At 36.8% G+C, this 13533-nt stretch overlaps 1 protein-coding gene and 1 pseudogene across 22 annotated transcripts in view; one reads left to right on the top strand and one right to left on the bottom strand.

Moving 5' to 3' along the window:
- The window catches only part of CDC42BPA (CDC42 binding protein kinase alpha), a 309696-nt gene that overhangs the window by 137126 nt on the left and 159037 nt on the right, over positions 1–13533 (top strand). For all 22 annotated transcript variants that reach the window (XR_013381712.1, XM_077901337.1, XM_077901329.1 and 19 more), the window contains one exon: positions 7525–7618. Coding sequence is in view for 21 of the 22 variants with exons in the window: in XM_077901337.1 (XP_077757463.1) it covers positions 7525–7618 (94 nt within the window). In the remaining variant the exon portion in view is untranslated. The remainder of the gene's footprint in view (positions 1–7524; positions 7619–13533) is intronic.
- LOC144315186 (importin subunit alpha-1 pseudogene) lies at positions 11483–13300 on the bottom strand (annotated as a pseudogene).

Here is a 13533-nt window from a genome sequence, read left to right as displayed (position 1 = left end):
ATGTAGCGATTGTTTTTACTTGTTGATCTAAAAATATCTCTGTCACTTAAAACACTGCATGGGAAATAGAAAGTACTAAATAAGCCTTAGGTGTTATTTTTATCAGGACAAAAAAAAGATATAAAGAGGTCATATTAGGAACAGAACTGTATGTTGTAGATTTAAAAGATAAGAACAGTACAGTGAGTACTACACTCCAATAAAATTTGAAAATGTGGATGAAGTGTGCATTAGAAAGCTGTAAGCCACTGAATATACTCAAGAAGAAATAGAAACCATCTGAATAATGTAAGAACATTTAAAGAAACTGAGTCTGTAATGGGAAGTTCTTCCACAAGACTTCAATCTCATATTCTTAGGCTTTTTGTACCTTTTGCCCCTTTATTTTTAACATTGAAATACATATAAAATACACAAGTGCTAAATGTGCAGTGGTGAGTTTTGACAGTGGATATGACTGTATTGGCATCATTGCAGTCAAGATGTAGAATGTTTTTATCACCCTGAAAACTTCCTTGTGCTCTTTTCTGGTTAACATCTGTTTCTCCAGCCACCAGTTGTTCTGGTTTCTGTCACCATAACTTAGTTCTTTACCTGTTCTAGAACTTCTTATAAATAGAATTGTACATCATGTATTCTTTTCTGTTTGATGTCTTTTTTTTAAGATATTATTTATTTATTCATGAGAGAGACACACACACACAGAGGCAGAGACACAGGCAGAGGGAGAAGCAGGCTCCATGCAGGGAGCCCGATGTGGGGACTCGATCCTGGGTCTCCAGGATCAGGCCCTGGGCTGAAGGCAGTGCTAAACCGCTGAGCCACCTGGGCTGCCCTGTTTGATGTCTTTTTATCAACATAAAGTTTTTGAGATTCATTCAGTTTGATGTATATGATAACAGATTTTTCTTTATTGGTGAGTAGTTTTCCATTATATAAATTTATGACAATTTATCCATTTACCTGTTGATAGCCGGTTGAGTTTTTTTCCTCCAGTTTTGAGCTATTACAATATAGGTGTTAGAGACATTGTTTTACTCCACATGGTTTTGTGGATGAAGAAGTTCTCTTTTAAGAAAGCAGTAATTGAGGGGCACCTGGGTGGCTCAGCGATTGAGCATCTGCTGCTTTTGGCTCAGGGTGTGATCCCAGAGTCCTAAGACTGAGTCCCACATCGGGCTCCCTGCATGGAGCCTGCTTCTCCCTCTGCCTGTGTCCCTGCCTCTCTCTCTCTCTCTCTCTGTCTCTCATGAATAAATAGAATCATTAAAAACAAAATAAAAGCAATAATTCTATATATTTTCAGAAAATTTGAAAGTTTTTGAAAAGCCACTTACTTTACTTTATGAAGATAGTAAAACCTTGATAACAAAACTTGAGGATAGTACAAGAAGAAAATGTTAATATAGAACAGTATCACTTATGAATATAAAAGCAAAGTCCTAAAGAAGAAATTGAATCAAATTCAGCACTGTATATATTTATCAATACTAGTAAGACAAACTTGTTTTTCAATTTAATGTCTCTGAAATTGGGATGCTTTTTAAAATAAATGACTTCTGAAATTATAGTCATGTGTTCTCTCTTAGTGGCACATGACATAGTGATGCATCTTTATAATCAATGAAATTTTAGACTTTGTGATACATGGTATATTAAAAAAAAAAGTAGAGTGCCTAGGTGACTCAGTGGGTTAAGTGTCTGCCGTTGGTTCAGGTTGTGATCTCAGGGTCCTGGGATCAAGTCCCATGTCCTGTCCAGCTCCCTGCCCAGCAGGGAGTCTGCTTCTCCCTCTGATCCTCCTCCTGCAAGTGCTTTCTCTCTCTCTCTCATTCTCTCTCACTCTCTGTCTCTCTCTCTCCCCCACATGCATGCTCTTTCTCTGTCTCAAATAATAAAAAATTGTAAAATGTCCATAAAAAATTCTCATACCTTATTATTGAATTTCTATTGAAAATCTAAACCAAGGATCATACTTAACAGTGAAACATTAGAAACATTCCCAGTAAATTGGAAGCCAAATGAGAATGCTTCTTTGAAGAAAATCCTATTCACAATAGCAACAAAACTGTAAGGTACTGAAAACTATAGATAATAAAACATAGATATATAAAATAAATACATAGATACATAGTTAATAAAAGATAAATAATAGCTGTATAGATGATAAAAATTTTTCTGCAAAAAACATTCAGTATTATTGAAAGACATAAAAGAATACTCCTAAGTAAGATATTCTGTAAAAATGGATGGGAAGAGTCTTACAGAGAAATCAGTTCTTTAATATATAAAATCATTGTGATTCCCATCAAAATCTCAGTTATTCTATGGAACATATTAAGTTAATCCTGGCATTCACCTAGAAGAACCCTGACATTTTAAAAAACCTGGTCTCCTGGTGTAGAGAGGTCATTACAGAGCTTTCATAATTAAGATATTGTGGTACTGGTCTAGTATAGGTGTATACATAGGGTGATCATGTATCTGTTTGCTTGGATCAGTTTCAGATTATGGTTGTTCTGGTGATTATTAATAGGCTTTCTTTCACCCTGAAGACTGTTCAGGGAATTTGCTTTAGCAAGTTCTGAAACAGATCCACTTGATTTATGACCTAAGTGGTGATAGGAATCAGTGGTGAGGTGAAAGGATGTCATTCAGTCAGTGACGTTGGGACAGAAAGAAATGAGATGGGCCTTGATCTCACCCTACAAACATTCATTCCAGGGAGACTAGAGACTTGAAAAATAAAACTTTAAAACTTATAAAATATAGGACATTATCCAAATGACCTCAGGGAGAGGGTAAGGGAGATTTCCTAGGGGATAAACCATAAATTAATGGGAGTAGAATTGTGGTTGCCAGGGTCTGGGGAAATAGGGAGAGGTTGGTAAGAGGGTACAATCTTCCAGTTACAAGATGAATAAGATCTTGGGGAGCCTTGGTGGCTAGTCAGTTGAGCGTCTGACTCTTGGTTTCAGCTCAGGTCATAATCTCAGTGTCGTGAGATCAAGCCCCCTTATCAGGGGGGTGAGGGTGGGGTCCTTGCTCAGCAAGGAGTCTGCTTGGAGATTCTCTCTCTCTCTCTCTCTCTCTCTCTCTCTTTCTCTCTCTCTCTCTGTCTCTTTCCCTCTGCCCCTCCCCACCAATAAATAAATATTAAAAAAAGGTAAATTAATTCTAAGAAACTACTGTTAACATGTGACTATAATTGATAAAACTGTGTTACATAACTGAACTTTTCTGAGAGTAGAAATAAAGTGTTTTACTAAAAAAACCCATGAAAAACAAAAGTGAATACATGATGAGTTAATTAACTCAATAGTGAGAATCCTTTCACAGTGCATGTGTATATCAAATCATCATGATGTATACTTTAAATATATGACAATTTTGTCAGTTATTTCTCAATAAAGCTGAATAGTAAAAAAAAAATTATAAATTATAAGATTATACTGGCGTTAAATAATTTTTTTTTACAAATAAGACATTATAAACAATGTGGGAAAACAAGCCTGCATGTTGAGGGAGGAGATTTGTAACACATGTAAACTAAGTTTGAGTAAACAGAATTCCTGAATATTAACCAAAAGCCAAAAAACAAACAGCACACAGGCAGTATAAGAAAATGACAAAGGATATTAACTGACCTTTTACAGAATAAGAATGTGAGATAACTAGTGATAATGTAAAAACGATTCTTAGTCTTACTAGTAGTACTCGTGCTTATAAAGTTGAAAATGTGCATGTCTTTCATCATAGCAATTCCACTTCTACATGTAGACGAGCACTGGGTGACATTGGTAAGAGTATTCATTTCAGGATTTTGTATAATAGTAAAATAATTTACAACAATCTAAAGTTGTTGGAAACTAAATTCTAGAATAAGGAGAACTGATAAATTTGGTCTATGAAAATATTCCATATAGCAATTAAAACTAACATACCAGAACAATGTATGTCAATGTGGGTAATGTGTTTTAGAAACAGTATTAGAATAAAACTACGTTTCAAAAGTTACACACAGTTTGTTACACACAGTTTGGCATCAATTATAAAGTTTAAAGAGATTCAGAAAAAGACATAGTCTCATGGTTGTGTGTGTGTATATATACACACACATACACACACACACACATTATATACTAATAATATAAAATACGTGTAGGTATAGTAAATGCCAGGGCAGCGATTGCTAACCTGTGGGGAGTGGATGAAGGGGATAATATGGAAGGGTAATGGGATACTTGGGGAGTGTCAATACAATGCTGTTAAATAATTTCCATTTCATCACTTATTATTTGTTATAAATATAATTTATTTGTCTAAGTTTTACTACTTGCTATTTTCAAATAGCCTAAAATATTATTGATGATTATGAATCCTTTCAGTTTTCCTTTTCTGTAATTTATTTGGTCTTCTTTAAAATCTGAGAAATATGCCAGTAGCAGTATGTGTAGTGACTATATAGCTTAATATTTTAAAAATAAAGAATAAAATCCACTTTTTACACTCATCTAAAAATAGATTAGGTAATTTCTAAGATGCCTTCTAGAAATAAAATATACTTCTTTGATGTTTCCAAACAACAGAAATATCTTTTTATATATATACCTTTCTGACTGTGGGGTAAATTCAAACATTGAGGATAATGAAGCCAATTTCCTATAAAAGTTATTTTCAGTTCATCTGTCTGCCTTTCTTTGTTAAGCATCATCTGTCATCTTCAAGAGATGTCACCAAACTTTTTCTGTAAAGGGCCAAGTAGGAAATCTTTCAGACTTTGAAGGCCACGCTGTCTGTAGTCAGAACTACTCAATTCTGCTATTGTAGTGGGAAAGCTGCCATAGATAATACTTATAAGTGAATAGATGTGACTTTATTTACAATAAAATTTTACTTACAAAAATGGAAAGTGGGCTGGGTTTAGCCTCTAGGTCAGCTTTTGCCAATTTATGATGTATAACACACAGAAATTCCTTCAATAATACCCTCTTATTGCAGATGGGAAAATGGAGGCATAGAGACCTTAGGTATCATTCAAGTTACAGGACCCTAACCTAAGGAGACATACCTACAGAAATGTCACCATGGCTAATGTCAGAGAGATTACTGCCTATGTTTTCTTCTAGTTTTATGGTTTCAGGTCTCACATTTAGGTCTTTAATCCATTTTGAGTTTATTTTTGTGTATGGTGTAAGAAGGTGGTCCAGTTTTGTTTTTTTGCATGTAGCTGTCTAGTTTTCACAATGTTTACTGAATAGACCATATTTTTCCCCACTCTATATTCTTGCTTCCTTTGTCACAGATTGATTGGGTATATAAAATTAGGTTTATTTCTGGGCTCCCTATTCTGTTCCATTGACCTATTTTTGTCCCAGTATCATACTGCTTTGATTATTAAATCTTTGTAATATATCTCGATTGTGATACCTCCACCATTGTTCTAGATATGTCTCCTCAAGGAAGGGAAGCAAAAGCAGGAATAAACTTTTGGGACTACATTGAAACAAAAAGCTTTTGCCTAGCAAAGGAAACCATCAGCAAGATGAAAAGGCAGCCTATTAAATGGGAGAATATATTTGTAAATGATATATCCAGTAAGAGGTTAATATCCAAAATATATGAATAACTCCTATAACATTATAACAAAAGAAAACCCTAGCAGTCCAATAAAAAAAAATGGACATAAGAACTAAATAGACTTTTTTCAAAGGGTACTTCAAATGGCCAACAGGTACATGAAAAGATGCTCAACATCACTCATTAGGGAAATGCAAATCAAAACCACAATGAGATGTTACTGCATACCTGTCAGGATGGCTAGGATCAAAAAGACAAGAAATAACAGGTGTTGGCTAGGATATGAAGAAAAAGAAACCTCATGCATTGTTGGTTGGATTTGTATATTGGTGTAGCCACTTTGAAAAACATCATGGAGGTTCCTCAAAAAAAAAAAATTAAAAATAGAGATACCTTATGATCCAGCAATTCCATTCCTGAGTACTTACCCAAAGAAAACAAAAACACTAATTTGAGAAGATATATGCACCCTTATGTTTATTGCAGCATTATTTACAATAGCCAAGATAAGGTAGCAGCCACAGTGTCTATCGATAGATGAATGGACAAAGAAGGTGTGTGTGTGTGTGTATAAGTATGTACATATATGTGTATATATACACACACAGTGTAATATTAGCCTTAAAAAGAATATTACTTTGCCAATTGTGACAACATGGATGTACCTGGAGAGTATTGTGCTAAATGAAGTTAAGTCAGAAAAAGACAAATACTATGTGATTTCATTTGTATGTCGGTCTAAAAAACAAAACTAATGAACAAAGAAAGGAAAAAAAACAAAAAAAGTAGACTCTTGAATATAGAGAACAGACTGATGGTTGTCAGAGGGGAGGTGGGTCAGGGGATGGGTGAAATAAGTAAATGACATTAAAAAGTACAAATTTCTTAGTTATAAAATAAATAAGTCAAGGAAAAAGATGAGAAAAGATGACCCTAGCCACATGGTAATAGAATTCTTTTTGCGTATGTGATGTTCATAGAAGATTCTTTATTTTTCTCTACATGTAGAATATGTGGAGAGGGCTTAACCTTTTAATTTTTCAGAATTAATCTTTAGATTGTGATTAGAAAACACTTTGATGGGTATTCTTTAAAGGAATCATTTTATGTATTATTTTACTAAGGTTTACACCCCTTTTCCTTCAAATGTAGAAACTAATACAAAAACTGGTGTGATTTAATTTGTTAATTAGATTTGGATATCTTACATTTGAATTAACATCTATAAATAGCTTTATATAACATAAATACTATTAAGCAGTTGTGTCAGTTGTATTTCAAAATTAGCTTTATGAAGCAATTTCTTTGCAATTGAAAATTTATTTATATTTATGTTCAAGGTCTAAGAAGTGTATTTTTCCCTCCAATTTCATGGGCTAGAGGAAAGTATGTTTTGTGTTTATCAAGTAATTATGGCTCTTCTCTGTATACAGAAAGTAGGCCTATTGTGCTCTTATTGGAATCTGTGCAAATCTAAATTAATATAAATTAATTTAATCTGAATGAAACCTGCCGAAAAAGGACGACTGGGTGGCTCAGTTAGTGAAGTGTCCGACTCTTGATTTTTGTCTCAGGTAACCATCTCAGGGTTGTGAGACAGAGCCCTGTGTTGGGCTTTACACTGAGGGTGGAGCCCGCTTAAGACTTCTCTTCTTCTCCCTCTGTGCCCTGCCCTCCCTTTCTTAAAAACAAAACCAAAAACCTTAAAATAAGACAAAAAAGTACCAAAAAGCTTTTTATCTCCAGAACACTGAAAGTGCATGTTTCAAAGAAAGTATCAATATGGATCAGAGCCAGGATTTGAACCCATAACATAGTCAAATAGGTGTTCTTAGAGTATTAATTTTAAAAGAAGTTGAGATTTTCAGGCTAATTTTTATCTTATCAAGTAAATGGTTATATTTATTTTTCCCGACTAAAAATTGAATGTGTCTGTCTTTTCAGGGACATCAAACCAGACAATATATTGATGGATATGAATGGACATATTCGATTAGCAGATTTTGGTTCTTGTCTGAAGCTGATGGAAGATGGAACGGTAAATAAAGATAAATCTTAAGCCATTTTACCAACAGATAATTCTGTTGCTACTTGTCTTCTCTGTTTTAGAAAATGTCTATTTATGTTACCTAATCATCCATCCATCCATCCACTTGTCTTTCTATGCTCCAACTTTTCCTACAATGGCTTTTAGGCATACTCATTCATAGTAGGTTTTGTTTATAAAGTCCTATGCTATTTTTCATTCTTATATTAATGAGCTTAAGATTGATACGTGTATCTTTTATGAGAACTTTGTTTCTTCTTTAGCTGAACTGTTTGTTACTGTACTTGAAATATTGTCATTTTTAGAGGGGTGAAAAAATAAGTCCCAGTCGGGAAAAGAAAATGTGGATTCTTCTTCACTTTTATTTTTTAGATTTTTCTTTCCTAGTTGTCAAGTTTTTTTGAGAGAGAATATTCAACAAGTGAATGCTTTCATCAGAACACTCTCAACATTGATTTAGTTTTACATTCCCATTTGTTTTTAGTTCTACTAACCCTGGGTCCCTCATATAAATGTAAAAGATTATATGCCCCAATTTTATTCCCTGTTTTGTTTTGTTTTTACTTCAGTTTCCTGGCTGTATAACAGAGGTCCAAATAGATATAATTTCACTTGGCAGAAACTATTTTGGAGAGCAGTTTAGCATAATACATTCCAAAGGCCATGAAAATGTCCTATTATTTTGGACCAGTAATTTGACTTCTGAAAATTCATCTTAAGGAGATAAACTTAAAAAAAACAGATTATGTAACTTTTGCCTCTGGCCATGATGAGAGGAGTAATTGGTACCAAATTGTTCTCTCACTATGAACAACTGTAAAACTGTACATAATATTTGGGACAGCTGTTTTCAGGCAGTGGAAAATAGGCAACATAAGACTGTTATCTTTAAGAGAAATGTATCCATGAGATATACCTTACAGTTTCCCAGGACGGGGGCAGTTTGCAGGCTCTATGCAAAAAGCTAGAGTTAGAGCCAAGGGTAGCAGTCCTCCAGAGCTGAGGGAGAAGACATCAGGACCAACTTAGTTGTTAGTCTGTAGCTCTTAATATTGGAGAAGAGGAAGTTGTTCAGAGAGCGGGCCTGAAGTGTGCCGATGGGGCTGTCTCCTGAAGATAGATCTGTGGGTATGCAGTATAAGACATAAGATGTACCAAATAATAGATGCTGTGCATCTGAAAATTGAACAAGTTGCTGAAAGTCAAGCAGTGCTGGAGGAGACATAGCACGTGGGGACACTGGGGTTTTGGCTGGAGAGCTATTTAACACCTTTATAACATGTGAGACTTACTCTAAGCCTAACAGTCTAAATCCAAGTCCTGATAAAATTCACCGAGTTTGAAAAGTGATCCTCCAAGTCAGGGGGATTGAGATGAATCTTAGCATTTCCACAAAGCTGCCCCAAAGAGTGTAATTGTAAGCTAACCCTTATTCAAGGAGATCAGGTGGTGGTTTTTTTTTAATCTGCTTCAATAATAATTGAGGATCTTTAGTGGAAGACAACAGAGTCCATCCTCTGAATAATTCTGTCAATGACCAACGTTTAATCAGAATTCACCAGATCAAACAAAAATGAGGATAGGATGGAGATTGTAATACAGACTTAAAAAATAAAAGTAGTCAGTAGAAACTTTGGTAGCACAGATGTTGGATTTAGCAGACAGAGATGTAATGAAGCTATCATAAATGTGTTTTTTTAAAACTTATTTTTATTTATTTATGATAGACATAGAGAGAGAGAGGGGCAGAGACACAGGCAGAGGAGAGGGAGAAGCAGGCTCCATGCCAGGAGCCCGACGTGGGACTCGATCCCGGGACTCCAGGATCGCGCCCTGGGCCAAAGGCAGGCACGAAACCGCTGAGCCACCCAGGGATCCCCAAATGTGTTTTTTTAAAATAAATATCGTTAAGGAATCAAAGTATAGTCTTAAAGATGGCTCAGATAAGGGATGTCAGAGGGAAAAGAAATCAAATGGACCTTTTAGAACTTGATAAGTTTAATAATAGACATAAAAAACTCACAGAAGGAGGTTAACAGCAGATTAGAAATAAGAGAAGAAAGTGCCAGTGAGTTTGAAGAAAGATCATGTGATGATCCAGTCTGAAGAAGAGAGAGGAAAAAAATTGAAGCAAAATACATCTAGGCTCAGGGAGCTGCATCATTTGCATATCAGAAGGAAAAGAGAATGAAACAGGAGCAGCAAAATTTGTAGGATTGATGGCTCAGACTTACCAAATATGATGAAAAACAGAAATGTAAGTATCTTAGTATACCTCAAGGTTAAAAGAAAACACACTTGTCTACAATTAAACTCCTGAGAATTAAAGGTAAGGGGGTGGGGAATGGAAAGCAGCCAGAATTAAAAACCTATTACATACTTTGGGGAAACAATAAGGATAACCATAGGTCTCTCATCAGAAATAATGAAATGGTATCTTTAAAGTCATGAAAGAAAAAAAAATCTGTAAACCAGGAATTTTATGTCAAACAAAAATATTCTGAAATGAAGGTGCATAAAAAACTTTCAGTTAAATGAAAGAGACTAATCTCCAGCAGACTTGGATGCTAAAAAATGTTCTTTGTTGAGGGTTTTGGTGGCTTCGTTGGCTCCTTTCTGAAGCTGCTTGTAGTTACATGACTGCTGAACAAGGTCCAGTAGTTTCTTGGTGAGGTGGGCATCTGCAAGGGGGTAGGCCTTCGGATTTATATCAGCCTCAGTCATCTCTGCGATTCCGTGGTCCCCTAAAAAATGTTCTTTAAGGGGATCCCTGGGTGGCGCAGCGGTTTGGCGCCTGCCTTTGGCCCAGGGCGCGATCCTGGAGACCCGGGATCGAATCCCACGTCGGGCTCCCGGTGCATGGAGCCTGCTTCTCCCTCTGCCTATGTCTCTGCACCCCCCCCCCGTGACTATCATAAATAAATAAAAATTTAAAAAAAGAATTAAAAAAAAAGTTCTTTAATCCAAAGGAAGGGATACCATTTGAATACTTAGATCCCTAGGATAAAGAATATCAGATATGATAAATAAGATCTGAAGGATAAAGAGAAGACTCTCATCTTTTCTTCAAAATTTACATAAAAGCCATCTGATGGGTGTGAAAAGCAAAAATAATCACACCATCAGGTGGGGTTATGATACTTGTAGAAGCAGTAACACAAACAGTGTAAACTGTGTCTATGGAACTGTGCTGCTTTGGGACACCTGTGAGAATGTGAAGGTCAGGTGGGCAGCAGATAACAGCAGGTATGACGTGATAAGGGAGAACTTGCCGAGCTGAGAAAACACAGAGTCAAATCAGGGAGGCTGTGGCATCAGGAAGTTTGGGATCAGGATTCTGTAGAGCAGAGTGCTAGACTGAAGAAGAATTCTAGGGGAAGACCTAGTGTTTCCTGAGTCCTGCAGGTCGTACGCCCCATACACTCAAAAACTGGGGCCCTTCTGGAGTCTAGTAGGCAGGCAGCCTTCCTTCCAAATCCCCGTGCGTTCCAGAATGCAGTGAGGACTGTGTCTGTAGGGGTTAACTTGATCCAGTTCTTTTTTTTTTTTTTTTGGAATTTAATCTTTATTTATAGGATACTGTAAGATAGGAGATTCCACATAGAAATAAGAAAACCTGGGTGGCTCAGCGGTTTAGTGCCTGCCTTTGGCCCAGGGCATGATCCGGGAGTCCCGGGATAGAGTCCCGCGTCGGGCTCCCGGCATGGAGCCTGCTTCTCCCTCCTGCTGTGTCTCTGCCTCTCTCTCTCTCTTTCTCTCTCTCTCTCTCTCTCTCTCTATGTCTATCATAAATAAATAAATAAATAAATAAATAAATAAATAAATAAATAAATAAATAAATCTTTAAAAAAAAAAGAAATAAGAAACCCACTGAGAGGAGGAGCTTCATACAGTTTGTACAGTTCGGAACTGGTCAAGTATAGTTTCATTGTAAAAAGTGCTACAATAACAAAACACATTTAAAAAGAGTTCTTAGTAGAGAAACAATAAGACAAACTTCTACCAAACAGAGTACACAACAAACAACTTTCTGTCTTAGCTGTACAATCTAAAAGTTAAAGGTCCCAGGAGTGCCATCCTGAACTTGGAATGTATAGCCTTCAGAGGTAGTTTTGGGCACAATATTCTGATCTTCCTCTTACTCTACAGAGTAATACTTCTCAATCAAGTTTAATGAAGCTTTGTACACAGACTCATTTTCATGGTTTTGTAGAGCTTCAATTTTGTTCAGATCCCTGCATTCTTCAATCATTATACTAAGTTTCTCCGTTTCACCTAGTTTCTCAGCAGCCTGAAAGATGTTTGAAATGGCATCCAGAATAACTAGAATAATTTTGGTATCTTTTGCAGTTAAGAGGTTCATTAATGGTTCTATTATGCCACAATGAACGAGATATACAATCTGTTCAACTGTTTCACCACTTGTATGGTTGGTCACAGCCCACACAGCTTCCTTTTGTGTCTTAAAGTCTGCCTTAGAACACCAATGAGGAATGGGACTAATCCATGATTCACAACTTGCTGTATCTGATCCTGACGAACAGCTGTGATGTTTGACATTGTCCATGTAGCTTCCTTCTGAATATTAGTTTTGGGGTTCGTTAGCAGGCTGGGAAAGACAGCAAGTGCTCCTGCATCTATTACAACCTGAGTCTGTTCGTCTGTCCCAGTGACAATATTTCCTATGGCTCTTAGCGCAGGAGTCACAATGGGTAATTCAGTAGCTCCTAGAAGTGTCACAAATTGGGGCACAACTCCTGTTTTCACAACCATTTCAATCCGTTCATTTGGACCATCAGTAAGGTAGGAAATGGCCTAGCAGGTATCTGCTAATACTTCTGGATCATCATGATGCAGGAGACGAACTAAGGTAGGAAGAATCTGTTCAACAGCATCTAACGGGGGTGCTGGATTCTTGTTGCGACAAAGGTTTTGAGAGTGTCCAAGTAAGGTTATGTAAGTAACCACATGCTAAAGATGACATATCAGGAACTGCAAGGAGAGCCAACAGTGGGTCAACTGCACCATACTTGATAACCAAGTTTTGAAAAACTGAACCATCACCTACAATGTTTCCTAGAGCCCATACAGCTTGTTCACTGATGTGGGCATGGGAAGATGCCAACAGAGAAATGAACGCTGGGATAGCACCTCCATCTACCACAGCCTTGGTCTGTTCTGGTGTCCCAGAAGCAATGTTAGTGAGGGCCCAAGCAGATTCAAACTGAATAGGACTATAATCAGTTCTGCCCAAGAAGGACACAAATTTTGGAATCAAACCAGCCCGGATTATGTTGTCTATGGGGGGCTGTTTTTCCCTAGAAAGTTTCCTAGCAGCTTGAGTAGCCTGGAGTTGGCTTTCCAAATTGTTGCTATTTATGCCTTTGACAATGTCATCAACAGACCAATTTACAGTGCCATGGTTGTTGCGGTTTTCTTGCAGTGGAGAGGTAGTGTCATCAGAAAATGAGCTTACATTTCTCCTTTTCAGCATCTGGTTATCCTTCTTAGCTTTCCTCAGCTCCACATTAACTTCTATTTGGTGCTGCCTCATTTCTGTACTGTCTTTCCCCTTGTTCTTGAATCTGTTAAGGCGGGCATCTGGTGAATTAGCATTCTCATTGGTGGGCATGGTTATGAGACAAAGAGAGAAAGCTTCACGGCCAGCTCAGTCTTCCATGGGAGGCTGTGTGGGGCGTGTAGGCTGCGGGTCACCTGCCCTCAAAACGTCTACCACGGATCAGCCCAAAGACAGTGTCCAGTTTGTTCTTTGAAATCCTGGATGTGTCTTCTTAGTCACTCGTTCTTTACTAATGATCTCAAAATAATTTTCCTGGACATAATAGCATGTTTATTCTCCATTTAGAAAACCAATGAACAAGTGTTTTTACTTGTTTTGTGTCTAT

This window comes from Canis aureus, chromosome 6 (genome assembly GCF_053574225.1).
Source record: "Canis aureus isolate CA01 chromosome 6, VMU_Caureus_v.1.0, whole genome shotgun sequence".
NCBI lineage: Eukaryota > Metazoa > Chordata > Mammalia > Carnivora > Canidae > Canis > Canis aureus.
Note: the sequence above shows the minus strand (reverse complement) of the source record. Positions and strands in the feature narration are given on the sequence as shown.